Below are 16,146 nucleotides of genomic sequence, written 5' to 3'. Positions count from 1 at the left end.
ACAAGAACTTTCTTCACGTTACATGCTCTCTCTTCCTCCATCTTGCTTTTAACTGTTAGCTTACTTCTCCAATTCAATCCACTTCGTTTGAACTCTTTATCATAATTCTATAAAACTTATGAAAATACAGTCAACTGCATTTTTTATATGTTTCTGTGTTTCAATATCTTCAAAATGGAATGTACTGCCTTGGTACATCACCCACTATGAATCTGTTATTTCTGTTATATCCCACAGTTGCCAGGCCAGGATACTTGTCCCATCCAGGCCAAACACCTTCCCTCGAAAGCAAGTATGCATTTGTCCACCAGGTCCTTGACTCTATTTTACATTACCTTTTTAGTCAATTCATTTATTTTTATGCCACTCCTGCTGTCTTGGTTCAGTATGTCCAGGGAATTATCAGAATTTCTTTTCTAAAATAAAAATCTGTTTATGCTTGCAATTCCTTGACAGTTCTCAATTATCTGCAAAGTGCATCCAAACTTCTTGGCATAGCATCAAAGATCTTTCTGTATGCCTCTTGCTTCCCTTTGCAGCCCCTGCCACCCCACTGCCCACACTGCATTCTAGCCATGATGACAGGCTTGAATTTTCAGTTATGCTCATGTCTGTCCATCATTGTATTTGTTATTCCTCTCTTTCCACCAAGTTGTCTGCCTAGAGAGCTCATTTTCCTTAAGAATTTCTTCACATACCATCTCTACTATGAAGATCAAGTGTGTCATGAAGTGTTAGCTTCTCCAACTTGTGTTTCTTGCACACGCTCTGTGCAAGACATTGACTTGGGGCTAAAGAGTGAAAGCTAGATATTATATTGTTCTTGAGGTTGAAAGCTTACAGTCTAGCAGGAGAGTCAACTTTGCTGTCTTTACCTCAGTGTTTTTCTCCCTCTGTGCTTCCCTAGCACGTGGTACTTACATATTTCTGGAATCTTGTTTAAACACCTGTTTGAGGACTGTTTGAGCACAATCCTTCTGGATTGTGACACCCTCAAGGGAGCAGAGATACAAAGATGGCTTTGTATACTAAATGACTGGCCCTCATAGATACCTAGTACATATTTGTCAAATGAATGAATGCATTCTATTTTTGGAATAATTCTATTCAGAATCAGATAAAGTTTACTTTAAGCTATGAAGAAAGAAGTCTCTTAGCAACTCTTACAATAATCACAATCAAAGAATGACTGTTTAACTTAATATAAACCAGTTTGTTTTAATAAAATATTTGACAATAGTCATGGTTACACAATGCATAAATTATGGCTAAATTATTATCAGGAAGGAAAGATCTTTACTTATTATTTCAAAAGCTATTTTGCTAGTCTATTAAAAGCTATTAGAACTGCACTTCTTAAGATTAAATTCTATAATTGAACATTTTAACTAACCAAGATATTATCTCTTTCCCACTGACATTATTTCAAATTAAGCTTAACTATTTCTTTTTAGCCTTTGGAAAGTATTCTGAAAGAGTCTGTGTTCTATAAATATACTTAAAGAAGCATGTCTTATAAAGGATTTGGATACTATTCAATGATGTATGACTTGGCTTTAGCTTTTTTATTCTTAATCTCTCAGCTTTTCTCTTCAGCAGGGGAAGAGTACCTAATGGCCTTTCAGTAATCCCTTGGTAAATTTTTCTTTCAAGCCCATTACTTACTGTGAAGGTCAACTTCATTAGTGTATTTATCTTATTTTTTTCAGCCCAAAATAGGTATATTGAAATGAATGGGCCTAATGTCAAATGTCCCAAATACATCCTGGAAGAGAGAGAATCTTCGGCTGTATTAGTTGATGCAGTTAAATAATATGTACTCTCCAGGCCCTCATACAATTGAAAGTTCAGGGTATCATTGCTGCTCTGCTTCTAATCCTTCCAGAAGTGATTGGTGCTAGGTGATGGAGTAACTATTAATTGATATAATGTGAGCCAAAACCAACAGTCACGAATAAGCAAAGGATTTAAATTTAACTCCATTAAGTCTTGTGAGAAATTATTTTCAACATAGGTTATAACATACCTGTGACATCACATGAAATGCTGTAGTCAATTTGACATCATGGGGCAGAGAAGACAGAGTTGGAAATCAGAATTTTATAGACATCTAATGTGATAATAACATTAGTAGCTGAGATGCGGTAAGCTCTTTGACCATGTTTCCAGAATGGATAAGACCTGGTTGAGAGGAAAACTTTACACTGTTTTTTTATATTAACTATCTTTTACTCTTTGCCTGAAATGTCCAACTCTAGTTGCTCGTGATTGCGTGGGTCAGTCTCCAGAAGGCTGGACTTTAATATTACCCGTCGTCTTTTCCAAGACAAAATTGTATTCATTCTAACTCTTAGCCCCAAATGTTCTTTTTTAACCTTAATATCTAACATGATTAGGTTTATGGTAAATTATATACTCAAACAGAAGAAGAGACTAATAGCAAGCAAAAGTCTTATATTTTCATTTGTTTTCATCCAAAAAGTAGAAAATATTTTCCAAACATTGGGAAACATTTTAGTCAGAAAAATAAATATCAATGATAAATAGAATAGAGAAAAATTTTAAAGCTGAGCTAAACCTCTATATGGTTTTAGGAAAATCAAAACTATTAAATAAATGGCAAGTATAACAAAATCCCATCAATTCTTATTTAACATATTCACATTTTGAAATAGTTAAAATATTCATATGATCATTGAGAGAATTCAGAATTGCCTTTAAGTAATTGTTCACATATACAAAAGAAAAGTCTCTAAAAATTGGGTCTTTGCCTGAGATAGATTTGTCTTAAAATTGAAATCATTCACTTATCAGATTTGACCCTTTTTTAAAGCATAACTTTGCTTTGTAATATTAGATTTATATGTTTTGATTTCCTTCTACAATATCTCTTAACTTTAAGGGTCAAAGTGAGCACAGAATTTTTGATGCTTGACATAGTGGACATTTATATTTAAGGAAATTAGGACAAAAATTATTATAATGTAATCACATTTGAATAAGATTTCCTGTGCATTTTCTGGCAGATACCTCCACTCAGCCATGATTATATACCGAGACCTGAAACCCCACAATGTGCTGCTTTTCACCCTGTATCCCAATGCTGCCATCATTGCAAAGATTGCTGACTACGGCATTGCTCAGTACTGCTGTAGAATGGGGATAAAAACATCAGAGGGCACACCAGGTAGGTGATCAGGTCTGTCTCATAATTCTATCTTCAGGATGGATAACCACTGACCTCAGATGTGAGTTCAGAAGAGTCAAAAGGAAAACAGAGTCTATCGCATTGTGAACAGAGGTTTATTTTGTGAAAAAATGCAAGCATCACATTGTGATTTTTATCATTGTATTTTGTATGAAAAAAACAATTGATGTAATTTTTCAGGGCAAAAACTGAATAAAAAGAAGAGAATGTTTGATATCAAGTTATATGTTTAAAAGTTAGATTTGTAGATTCTTTAGATACTCTAGAGGTCATAAAAAGTAACAGCAAAAACTTTAGTCTAGGTACTGTTGACACTTGTGAGGCAAATCAAATTCAGGTCCACAAATTCTTTTTCATAATTCTGAAACCCAAAGAACTCTGAAAATCCCAAGTTTTTTTAAAAAAATGACTAATTTGGTGTCAAAACCTAAGCAAGCTGACTTGATGCTTATTACAGTCTTTATTTCTCATGCTCAGTGTGAATATGCATACATTTTGCTGCAGAAATATATACATGTTTGAGTACAGGGGGCTGGCCGTGACCCTGCTGAGGGTTTCTGTACACATCACTGTCTACCCCGTGGAATCTTACCTCCCTTTCTTAGTTCCCAATCCTGAAAAGCAGTTATGGGGCCAGTGATCTGTACAGACATGTTGTCTCAGACATCAGTTTGAGCAGGAAGTAAATCATTTAGGGGTTGGCATTTGTTTGGAGCGTGGGGAACACTCTATCTTTAGGGAAACTTTATATAGTTAGTTATTTGTAAGTAAAATTACAGGTGGCTATACATCATCTTGCTGATTGCAACTCAATTTCATCACCGTGCCTGGCACAGAAGAAAATATGCTAGAGGATATCTCACTAGGGAAAAGGTTCTAGTTCGTTTCCTGCCCACTCAACTTTTGTACTTAGATAAGCAAATGGCCCCAGATTCCAATGCCTGGTTTTATTTTTGCTCCAAATACATATATACTCTTTTGTTTTGGATAGTTACATTTTAGAAGTAGACTGTGTATTCTCATAAACACTTCAAGGTGTATGTTCTGGCTGAGAGTGTCTCTGTGTTGTTCAATAATAATAAAACTAATTATCATTTTTTGCGTACCTGCTGTGCATCAGGCCCAGTGCCACGTATATTAGAGACAAGATCTCTTATCCTCATGCCAGGGCTGGAAGTTAGCTATTAGTTTCTCATTTGCCAAATGAGAAAACTGAGGCTCAGGGAGATTATATAACTTGCAGAATATCACTCAGTAATTGGCCAAGATAAGAATTCAGTCTAAATGAGAACCAGATCCAGAGATATTTGGCTTTAAATTCTATGGTCTCTCCTAAACCATATGCAACTCTAACATGAAGAAGCTTATTTAATCTTCACTATTAAAAAAGTCAAAACAAAACAACAGAGCCATGAATAGCAAATATTGTCAATGAGAGGTTTGGAAAAACAGTCTAAAGGATGAAATTCCATAGACCTCATATATTCCCACCTGGAAAAAGTGGGCATGGGACAGTGATTTTCTCTTGAAAGATCTGCTCATTTTTGTCATGGGACATGAAGGTGGACTGGACCACTCAGTTTCTTCTTTCTGCATCTCCCAACCCAGTCTTTCTGTTCATGGGGTGAAAATCTGTTGTTGAAGCCTTGTCTGCTTAATTGGACAGTGGATCTCTCGGGTCCCTATGGGCTGTGCGCTTGTACTTGAGCTCTGCTTCTTCACTCTGTGGTCTGGGCCAGCTAGCAGCCAGCTGAGTTCACCTTGGTTCAGACTCATGGCCTTTCATTTTCAGTATCTGACTTCCTGGTTTTGCTGAAAACCTGTCTAAAATGTAATATCCATCTGATTCTTCATACCAAGCCACACAATTCTTCCTGATCCCTTTTAATCTCCAATATTGAATGGTGGTAACATAAATATGGAGACAGATCATGTCAGAAACCCAGGGCCTAATCTTTTCTTTTCTGCCTGCTCTTCTCACAGGCTGCTTAGTACTTTGTAAGCTTTTTTTTTTTTTTTTTTTTCTGGCTGTAACCTAGATTTTCTCTTTATCATTACTCTATTTATTATTGTTAGAGCACTTCTGATTATCTCAGCCCTAAACTCTGCCTCCAATTTTAAATAACAATAACTCTCACTCCTGCTAATACTGCTACTACTACTACCATCACCAAACTTTTTCTTCCCCAAAGCAGTTCTGTTTGGGAAGGAAATAGTTCCCTCTCATACAATTTCAGTTATCTTCTTGTCTTTTCCGTTTAATGAATCTTCCTGTTAATGTTACATCTTTTGACATGGAAACTTCTAGAGAAACAAAAGACGATGGATTTGTTAAACCTTTTGGGTGTATTTTTATACTAACTCTTACTGCAGTGTGTGCATTATGAGTGTAGGTCCATTACGGCTGTATTAGGAGCAGAACCTTCCAGAGCATGAGCGATATGCTGGGCTTGTGCTTAGCTCTATCCATGAGTTGAGTATCTCAATCCTTAGGACCCTCTGACATATGTGCTATTATTATTTCTAGTCTATAGATACAGAGACTAAAGTTTAGAGAATATAAAAAAAACATTTACAAGGTCCTATGGGACAAAAACTGTAGGACAAAATGCAAACCCAGGCAGCCTGAGAGCAGAGCTCCTGGTCCAGCACTGTGATAGCTGGGGACGCAGAGACAGAAACAATGCAATTATTGACAGGGACCGTGGTGCTGTGTCTGTCCACATTTTGAAAATAATTATGGTTTGGATATTTTCACCTTTAAATAACTTGGAGAGTTTCAACATTAACTCAGTCAAATGGATATATTTATATCATATCCTGCTGGGAGTGACAGTTAATTCTGGGTCCTGTGGCAATTGCACTTTTGACTGAGATGAATGCTGACTGATGGCTTTAACATTTAACTAATGCGATAGTATTTAACACACCCATATAAATACTATAGTCTTCGGGTAAATAAAATGTTACTGGCTGGACATACATGAATATCTGATGGAGATGATGGAACATACTCTACTCATACTTCTCTGAAAGTAAAAAATAAAAGATATGTTTCAGTACACAATGTGATATATACTCAGACTTAATTCATAAATTTCTCTTATCCTTCATCTGTGGATCTTTTCTTTATTTACTTGTTGTGTTTTTGTTAAAATGCAGGCTTCTCTGAAAAGTTATTTTTAAAAATAGTTTTTAGACAATGAATCATATTTTCTCAAGTATTTTAACATTGTAATCATTATGATAATTATCCAAGGGGAAATTATACTTATTTTTTATTCATTTATTCATTCATTTGGCAACAATACATTGAACATTTACTAAGCACCAAACTGGCTCTACCACTTAATAGTGGCATGATGTTCATCAAGAAATTGTTAGTGCAATCAAGAACACTAGAAATTCATTGGATGAATTTAAAGAAGCTTTTAGAAGGGTATTATATTATAATTGAGGCACTTTATGAATATATAAATAATATTATGTTTTCATGCTAGAGATCATGCCAATGAAGATATTTACTTTGAAAAGGGGAAGATTAGAAGTTTAAAAGCATTTCCATATTGAAGTAAATATTCATTTCCATATCTTCACAGTTATCTTTCTCTGAGTTCTCTGACTCATTGTGAAAAAAAATTCCAACCTTCTTCACAGCTCTACCATCTTCGGATTGTTGCCTAGAGGGGTAAAAACTATTGTAAAAGGATGTGTGCACTGGATGAGAATTTAGAATTACACGAAATTTCCCCTAGAGTCTTTTCCTGCTTTAAGAGCCTGTGATTCCAAATTCTAACAGTACATTTATCAAGAAAAAAATATGCTGAACATTTAAATAGTTTTTGAATAGTACCTAGATATAATAGATACCTAATAAATGTGCTCAATGAATAATAAATAACTGGTTAAGATTTAAATAAGCCTCCAAAATCTCTTCCACATTCTAAGAAGGGAAGCATAAAGGTTGTTAATGAACTAGTGACTGTGTGGGTAGCTCATTATTTTTAAGTACTCTTGACTTTGCTGTTCATTATCTGTGTGGCCTTAGGAAAATACATACATTTCTGAAAGGATTATGTCGTTTGTAAAATAGAAAGTCCTTATCTGTCTACCACAGATGATTCTTGTGCAAATCAAATGAAATGTTCAATAAGGTGTCTGTAAAATAGTAGAGAGAGATGAATTAGGAGCTATTGTGATTTGTTTACATTATGTCACAGGTGCACTTTATTAGGGATATGTTTTATCTTAATTACACAATTCTTTAACTTAGATTGTGAGAATTATATTATGGTTATATAGGAAAATGCCCTTATTCTAAGGAAATGTATAATATATTTAGGTCTGAAACATTGCATCTGTAACAATATAGTATGTAAATTATGCTAATTCACATGATAATTAATTATATGTAATTATATTAATATATTACTATGTATACAATATATTTACATGCATATATGTGGGGAAATGTTATCAGTTAGTGTAGCAGGGGTTATCATGCTCAAATTTGATGTCTCCATCCTTCCAACTCTTCATGCTTTTCCAGCATGGTGAGGACTGCTGAGCTCCATCTTTTGCTGGTAGTCTGTCTGTCAAATAGAACTGTTTCCAAATTCAGTCATTTGCTCCTTGAAGGCTATGAATTCATACTTCGTTATATTTTTCTGGCTGCATATTTAAATTACTTTAACAATCATATAAGTTCATTGTAAAAATTTTGGAAATAAAAAGGAAGATAAAATGCACAGATAATTTTAGCAAATGAAATAATAATTATATTGGGATGTATTTCTTCCTAGATTTTAATTATGTACATTCCCATCAACTTTTTATTTTGAAAATATTTAAACCTAAAGAACAGTTGAAAGAGTAGTACAGGCTGGGTGCAGTGGCTCCTGCCTGTAATCCCAACACTTTGGGAGGCCGAGGTGGGTGGATCACTTGAGGTCAGGAGTTCAAGACCAGCCTGACCAACATGGTGAAACCCTGTCACTACTAAAAATACAAAAATCAGCTGGGCACAGTGGTGGGCACCTGTAATCCCAGCTACTCGGGAGGCTGAGGCAGGAGAATCGCTTGAACCCAGGAGGCAGAGGTTGCAGTAAGCCAAGATCACACCCCTGCACTCCAGCCTGGGCAAGAGAGTGAGACTCCATCTCAAAAAAAAAAAAAAAAAAAGAAAGAAAGAGTAGTACAATATACATTCATACTCATATACCCGACGCATAAATTCATTGATTATTTACTTTTTGCCCTACTTGTTCTTTCTTGCTCTCTTTGCGTATGAATGAATCATTGAAATTAAGTTGTAGACATCATGCCATATCATCTCTGAACAGTGTGTATATTTCTTTAGAATAAGGATGTTTACTTACATAATCATAATAACATTATCACAGCTAAGAAAATTAATTCAGTTGATTTTTTCCACATATTTGATAACTTTCTGTCTATCCACTATTATGTCTTACATATTCTTTTAATTTATGTCATAGCATATCATCTTAGAAAGTGATCCCTAAGTTACTGCATGGTATACATTGTTTAACCATTTCCCTTTGTGATTGGATGTCTTTAGGTTGTTTATATTTTTATTATTATCACAAATGTTGAAATCACTCTTTTTTTCTGAAGAATTTAAAAGTAATTTATCTGTCTTATGGAATAAAAGATTTATTTCCCCTTAAAAGAATTTCAGGCATGAACCCGAGAGAGAAGGCTTTTTTTTTTGTTTTAGTTGTTGTTTTTATTTTTATTTTTTATTTTTTGGGTAGAAGGAGCAGAGAGACAAGTTCAGGAAATAATGAGAGTGTTAGAATTTTGTTCAGGTTAAAGTGAGTTGGAGTGAAGTTTAGAAATCTCCTTTCTACTCATCTCTCCTGTTTTTAAAACACTGTCCTGGAAATAGTTAATATTAGGAACGAGAAAAATGATATAGGTTTTCCGAGTACACTTTATTTCTTAATTATGAAACTCTACTTAATAACTTACCATTGAATGTTTATCCTTATTATCATTCAAGGTAATTTTATTGAAGATTGAAAATATTTATAATAAAGATTGAAGGATTTTATTGTCCTGTGTGGTCAACCTTGGGGGGTGAGATGTTATGAGACAGAACAATTAATTGACTTGATCAAGGTACCTTGTTATAAAAATAACACAGCCTGGTTTAGAACATCTCTTCCTGACTCTCTTATTTGGCATATAGCCTAAGTGTATGCCTCCTTGGATGTATGAGCCCTGATGTTGGTCATATTTATTATTTTATCTGCTTACTTTCAGGGTTTCGTGCACCTGAAGTTGCCAGAGGAAATGTCATTTATAACCAACAGGCTGATGTTTATTCATTTGGTTTACTACTCTATGACATTTTGACAACTGGAGGTAGAATAGTAGAGGGTTTGAAGTTTCCAAATGAGTTTGATGAATTAGAAATACAAGGAAAATTACCTGGTAAGTTCTGTTTTCTCTACAATGAAGATTTTTTTTCTTAATATCAGCAGCTTCATTTTTATTTAACTGTAGTTGTATGCTTAATTCCTTAAACAGATGATCATTTTTTTGTTTAGTGCATAAATATTCTTAAATCCTGTGATATATTAATAAAAATCACCTGAAAAAGGTAGCAGTTTTAGGCTTTTTAAAAAATCCGAAATTAATATTGGAGTATTTAGTATTATATTTAGAAACATAGAGAAGGAAATTGCTGTTAGAACTCCACATTTGGTGATTTTTAATTTTCATAAAGAATTACTGTGTACTCATTATCCTGGAATGTTTTCGTTTTCTTGGAGTGAAATAATTTACTTGCAGGAATGGAAGACTGAATGATCTATAATAATAATTTTTCGTAAGAATCGGTAAATGTGTATTTAATATTATCAAAGCTCATTTGGAATGGTTGTCTCATGCTTTCAAGAAATTAGAGGACTTTGTAATTCATTCCTTAACCATTACTTTAGTTCTCACCACAAAATAACATTTTAAATTTATTTAGCTCTTTCTCATATTTTCTGCTTTCCCTTTCATTTAAAAAATACTTTTGAGTGTACACAATGTGCCATGTACAGGAAATAGAGCTTTATCTTTTTCGGGTATAACTTCAGGATCATGGCAAAAGAAAACTTATTATTAATTGGATAAACCTTAGATATAATCTAGGTTATTTCCCTTATTTTACTAGTTTTCTAGTGAAAATATTCAGGTCTCTGCTGGGTACAGTGGCTTACGCCTGTAATCCCAGCACTTTGGGAGGCCCAGGCGGGCAGATCACTTGAGGCCAGGAGCTGGAGACCAGCCTGGCCAACATGGTGAAACCCTGTCTCTACTAAAAATACAAAAATTAGCTGGGCATGGTGGCATGTGCCTGTAGTCCCAGCTACCAAGGAGGCTGAGGCATGAGAATAGCTTGAATCTGGGAGGTTGCAGTGAGCCGAGATTGCGCCACTGCACTCCAGCCTAAGCAACAAAGTGAGACTCCATCTTAAAAAAAAAAAAAATTCAGTTCTGTGTTCTGCATCAACCAGAATAAGCTACGCCTCTCATAAAAAACAAATGTGCACAAACCATCTGTGAGGACATAAGGATTAAATGCTTGCTTACTTTGAGTATTAAAATAAAAAGTAGAAGCTTAATTATTATATGAGTAAAAGTGTTTCCAAAGTCTATTTGAAATGCAGGTACAGAATGAAAATCTGTTATTTTATTAAATTGTTATTTGGGTCTCTTTTTATTCCATAAAAAAAAATCTTTTCCACATCTCTTAGTGGAGATCAAGTTAACAAAATTAGCTTTAATTTTGTGATAAGTAAATTTACATAAATATAGGATTATGGAGATAATATTTTTCTTTGCAATGTCTGGACCTTTTATAAACATTGAGAGGAAATATAACCATTCTTACTTATTTAGTATGCTAGCATGATGTTTTTTAATGTTTTAGATCCAGTTAAAGAATATGGTTGTGCCCCATGGCCTATGGTTGAGAAATTAATTAAACAGTGTTTGAAAGAAAATCCTCAAGAAAGGCCTACTTCTGCCCAGGTATTCTTAAAGTTTTGTTAATATTTTGTACAGAACATCATTTGCATATATGCATATATATATAATCTTCAAATATATATACTTAAACACATAAACACACAGAGACAGAATTAAAAATAGTTATAAGGCAAACCTCCTATAATTTTCACCATCCCAGGCACAAAAAAAGGACATTGCCAAAACCTCACATGCTCCCATATGCCTGTCTCCTCTTCTCTTCTTTGAAATGACTGCCCATTATTTTGCCCATTTTTCTGTTGACTCTTTTGCCTACAAATCAAATCAGAAAAAATTTTTTATATGTAACATACTAATCCTTTGTTGGTTTTATATGTTGCAATTTCTTTTTCGAGCTGATGGCTTGCTTTTTAAATTTCCTGTAGGGTGCCCGTTAATGAATGGAATTTCTTAATTTTAATATATATAAATTTAACAATTCTTCTTTTTCCTTCTTTTCCTGGTTATTCCTATTTGGTCCTGTTGTAGAGCCCATCTTTCTTTTAGAGCTACAAAAATATTTACCTGCAATTTCTTCAAACATTTTAAAAGTTTGCTTTTGACAATTTTTTAATCCATTGGAATTGACATTTTTATCTGTATCCCATTCCTTTTTTTAATGTGGAAAACTAATTTTTTCAGGTTGATTTACTAAATGGCTTCTCCCCTTTTGTCCCATTGATCTGATGTGTCCATTCTGTAATTTATTAAAGATAATGTGCATATCCACATGTACACTGTCTTCCACTGATCAACTCATTTATTTTTCCTCCAGTATTACCCTGTCTTAATTCCTGTATCTTTATAATGATCTCCTCTCCCTATTTATTTTTCTCATCCAGGAATATTTTAACCAGTCTTAGGCTTAGCTTTTCTATATAAAATTTAGAATCATGCTGTCAAATCTTATGAAAAACCACATTGTCGTTTGGATTGGTCTTGGATTGAATATGTTGACAATCTGGAGAGGATATCCTTATAATATTAAGTCTTTGTATTCTTTTTCTTATTTATTTATTTATTTTGAGACAGGGTCTCACTCTGTCACCCAGGCTGGAGTGCAGTGGCAGGATCACAGCTCAATGCAACTTTGACCTCCTGGGCTCAAGTGATCCTGTCGCCTCAGTCTCCATCAGCCAATTGTGTGCCACCAGACCTGGTTAACTTTTCCTTTAATTTTTTTGGAGAGAAAGGGTCTCACTCTGTTGCCCAGGCTGGTCTTGAACTCCTGGCCTCAAGCAATCCTCCCGCCTAGGCCTCCCAAAGTGCGTGAGCCACTGCACCTGGCCAAGTCTTCCTATTCTGGAATGGCATGAATTCTCTCTGTTTACTTAGGTCTTCTCAAGCGTCTTTCAATAAAGTTTTGTAATGCTACATACAGGTCTTGCATATCTTTTGCTGGATTTTCTTGCTGCAAATTGCTTTAAATGCAGTTCATGGCTTGAGATTTGCTTTTTAACTGCCCAGTTAATGTAAATCTGGTCTATGAATTGTACTGACAACAAGCCTGTGAATAGCAATTTTTCAGCAACCTTTTGCTCCCTCTCCCCACTCCCTGCACAGTCCCAGAACAACTTTCCTTATATACCAATGAAGGTGGAAATGTGGACAGGTTGATTTCTCCTTCTTGTTTATGCTGAATATGCAGTCCTTTGGGGTCCCAGCTTTATAGGTACAGTCCCTTTACTAAGACTGTCTATCTTGGGAAGGCCCTAGACTCCAACTTCTCTCCCATGGGCCCCACAAAGCATCCAAGAGTATACATTTATTTTATCTCACTTTGTCTTGGCAGACAAATGTCTTCAGGGCAAGTCTGGCTTTAGGGGTCAACTGACCTCTCTGGTTTCTGTCTCTCACTGTGATTTCAGCCTGATAATTCCTTATGGTGTCAGATCTTCAATGTTTTTAATACATTGTTTTTAAAAAAATCATTTAGCATTTTAAATTGTTTTTAGTTGGAAGATTTGCCCAAGTAACCTTGTCCACCATATTATCTGAAAGAGAACTCTTGTGATGTTTTACACTGATACACATTTTAATAAATGTGGGTTATCTTTATGTTGTGAGCTCTTGATTTTGTATTATAATTAATTGGAAAAGTTTTAACTTTAAGTATTCTGATCAAAATAGTCAAGTACAACTATAATGACTTTATCAAATATTACATAATTTTTTTTCTACTTGGTTTACTTGTTTTTTAATTTAGGTTACCATCAATGTTAGTCACATGAACTTATATTTATGTCCACAGTAAAAATTTTTCATAGCTTGTTGTTTTCCTTTCTTGTTTTTTCATTTTCAATTATACGTCACCTATACTTAACAGAATACTTAACAAATATGTATATATATGACAATATTAAAAAGCTTAGACATACTTATTTTATGTTTAAAATATAACATATACTAGGCAAGACAGGAAAACTCATCACTTTTATGAAATGAGGCACAGACAGAGTAATGGGCTTTCTTGGTGTCTCCTGAGTGGCGGACAGGCGGCCATGTCACAGCTGTAATCCCAGTTTCCTGACTTCTGGTTCTGTTTTCTTATGGTGCCTTCACACTGTCTCTCCAGATCAAAAACAGAATCTAGAGATGACTTCTAAATTTTGTTACCAAAGACTGAAATTCCTGTTCCTTTCAACTACTAGAAGCTCAACTAAATTGTTGGCCCAAGGGTTTTTCTCTCACTGGCGGTGGCTCTGCAATATAGAATTGCATGCAGAGTACCTCCTGACTCCGTTAAAATCCTGTTTAATTGACCCTTGAGATTTTCTTTTCAAGTTAAAAAAAATACTACACATACCAAAGAGTATCAAGCACAGTTTAAAAATACATATTTGTCTTTTCATGTAATTTTATCTGTAGTTTAGATTACTAATCTTGGTGATCTAGTTGGGTTCCAGTTTAACAGTTTTAGGTTTTGCTTGACAGAGCTATAACACTTCAGTCTATATTTGATTTTTCAAGGGAAATGAGTTAACTCGATAAGTACTGTTTTGTTGTCTTTAAACTTTCTCAGGTCTTTGACATTTTGAATTCAGCTGAATTAGTCTGTCTGACGAGACACATTTTATTACCTAAAAACTTAACTGTTGAATGCATGGTTGCTACACATCACAACAGCAGGAATGCAAGCATTTGGCTGGGCTGTGGGCACACCGACAGAGGACAGCTCTCATTTCTTGACTTAAATACTGAAGGATACACTTCTGAGGTAAATCCAAATGCTCTTTAAATCTTTCATAATTTAAAGCATATACCAGTTGGAAAGTTACTTAGGAATAAATTAAATAAGAGCCAATGTAGGATTATTATTCAATTAGCCTTCTGTTAGAACAAGAGTATTCAAGAGCAAATGTGTTTTGCTTTAGAATCACAGCATATATCTTAGCTCAGGGTCCCCAGAAACAGAGCCTGAGATGGGTTATCTTGCACAAGTGATTTAAGGAAAGAGAATCTTAGAGGGAAGTAGAGGAAGCCAGAAAGGGCAGAGGAAAAAGCTCAGCAGAAATGTGGTTTCTGAAGAGGTCCAGCCTCAGTCTCTGCCCACAAGGAGCTCTGGAATATGAATAGTAGCACAGAATTTTCCCACCGCCAGGCAAGGGAGCCAGTCTTTCATTCTCACATATTGTTCAGTCATTGGCTGCAGTCTGCTGGGAGGTGGGGGTAGTGTAACTTTCAAGGCATTTCTGGGCAAGCTGCCTCCTGTCATCTGAGGGTATTCTGTGATAAATAGCACATCTCTGAACTATAGTAGCCAACACTCAGGGTAGCTGGGGATGGCGTACCTGATGGATAAAGGAGATCTGGACATGGCTCCTAAAAGTGGATCAATACATTGTGTTGGCAAATATAAGATAAATTTCTAGACTTCAAAGACAACCTAATATTTTGACTGCTGCCTGAAGATAAATATTGTGCCTCAACATTAGTTCTGAGGTTAAACAATCTTCTTTTTTTTTTTTTATTTTTTATTGATCATTCTTGGGTGTTTCTCACAGAGGGGGATTTGGCAGGGTCATAGGACAATAGTGGAGGGAAGGTCAGCAGATAAACAAGTGAACAAAGGTCTCTGGTTTTCCTAGGCAGAGGAACCTGCAGCCTTCCGTAGTGTTTGTGTCCCTGGGTACTTGAGATTAGGGAGTGGTGATGACTCTTAAGGAGCATGCTGCCTTCAAGCATCTGTTTAACAAAGCACAGCTTGCACCGCCCTTAATCCATTTAACCCTGAGTGGACACAGCACATGTTTCAGAGAGCACCGGGTTGGGGGCAAGGTCATAGATCAACAGCATCCCAAGGCAGAAGAATTTTTCTTAGTACAGAACAAAATGGAGTCTCCTATGTCTACTTCTTTCTACACAGACACAGCAACAATCTGATTTGTGTATCTTTTCCCCACATTTCCCCCTTTTCTACTCGACAAAACCGCCAACGTCATCATGGCCCGTTCTCAATGAGCTGCTGGGTACACCTCCCAGACGGGGTGGCGGCTGGGCAGAGGGGCTCCTCACTTCCCAGAAGGGGCGGCTGGGCAGAGGCGCCCCCCACCTCCCGGACGGGGCGGCGGCCGGGCGGAGGTGCCCCCCACCTCCCTCCCGGACGGGGCGGCTGGCCGGGCGGGGGCTGCCCCCCACCTCCCTCTGGGGCGGCTGCCCAGCGGAGACGCTCCTCACTTCCCAGACGGGGCGGCTGCCGGGCGGAGGGGCTCCTCACTTCTCCAATGGGGCAGCTGCCGGGCGGAGGGGCTCCTCACTTCTCAGACGGGGCAGCTGCCGGGCGGAGGGGCTCCTCACTTCTCAGACGGGGCGGCTGCCGGGCGGAGGGGCTCCTCACTTCTCAGACAGGGCAGCCGGGCAGAGACGCTCCTCACCTCCCAGACGGGGTGGCG

At 36.3% G+C, this 16,146-nt stretch overlaps 1 protein-coding gene across 1 annotated transcript in view; it reads left to right on the top strand.

The window, feature by feature from the left end:
- LRRK2 (leucine rich repeat kinase 2) overlaps window positions 1-16,146 on the top strand; it is a 144,216-nt gene that overhangs the window by 113,074 nt on the left and 14,996 nt on the right. Inside the window, exons 41-44 of the mRNA XM_003825726.7 lie at window positions 3,027-3,187; window positions 9,497-9,667; window positions 11,157-11,257; window positions 14,277-14,471. Of these exons, the coding sequence (XP_003825774.1) occupies window positions 3,027-3,187; window positions 9,497-9,667; window positions 11,157-11,257; window positions 14,277-14,471 (628 nt within the window). The remainder of the gene's footprint in view (window positions 1-3,026; window positions 3,188-9,496; window positions 9,668-11,156; window positions 11,258-14,276; window positions 14,472-16,146) is intronic.

This window comes from Pan paniscus, chromosome 10 (assembly GCF_029289425.2).
Source record: "Pan paniscus chromosome 10, NHGRI_mPanPan1-v2.0_pri, whole genome shotgun sequence".
NCBI lineage: Eukaryota > Metazoa > Chordata > Mammalia > Primates > Hominidae > Pan > Pan paniscus.
Note: the sequence above shows the minus strand (reverse complement) of the source record. Positions and strands in the feature narration are given on the sequence as shown.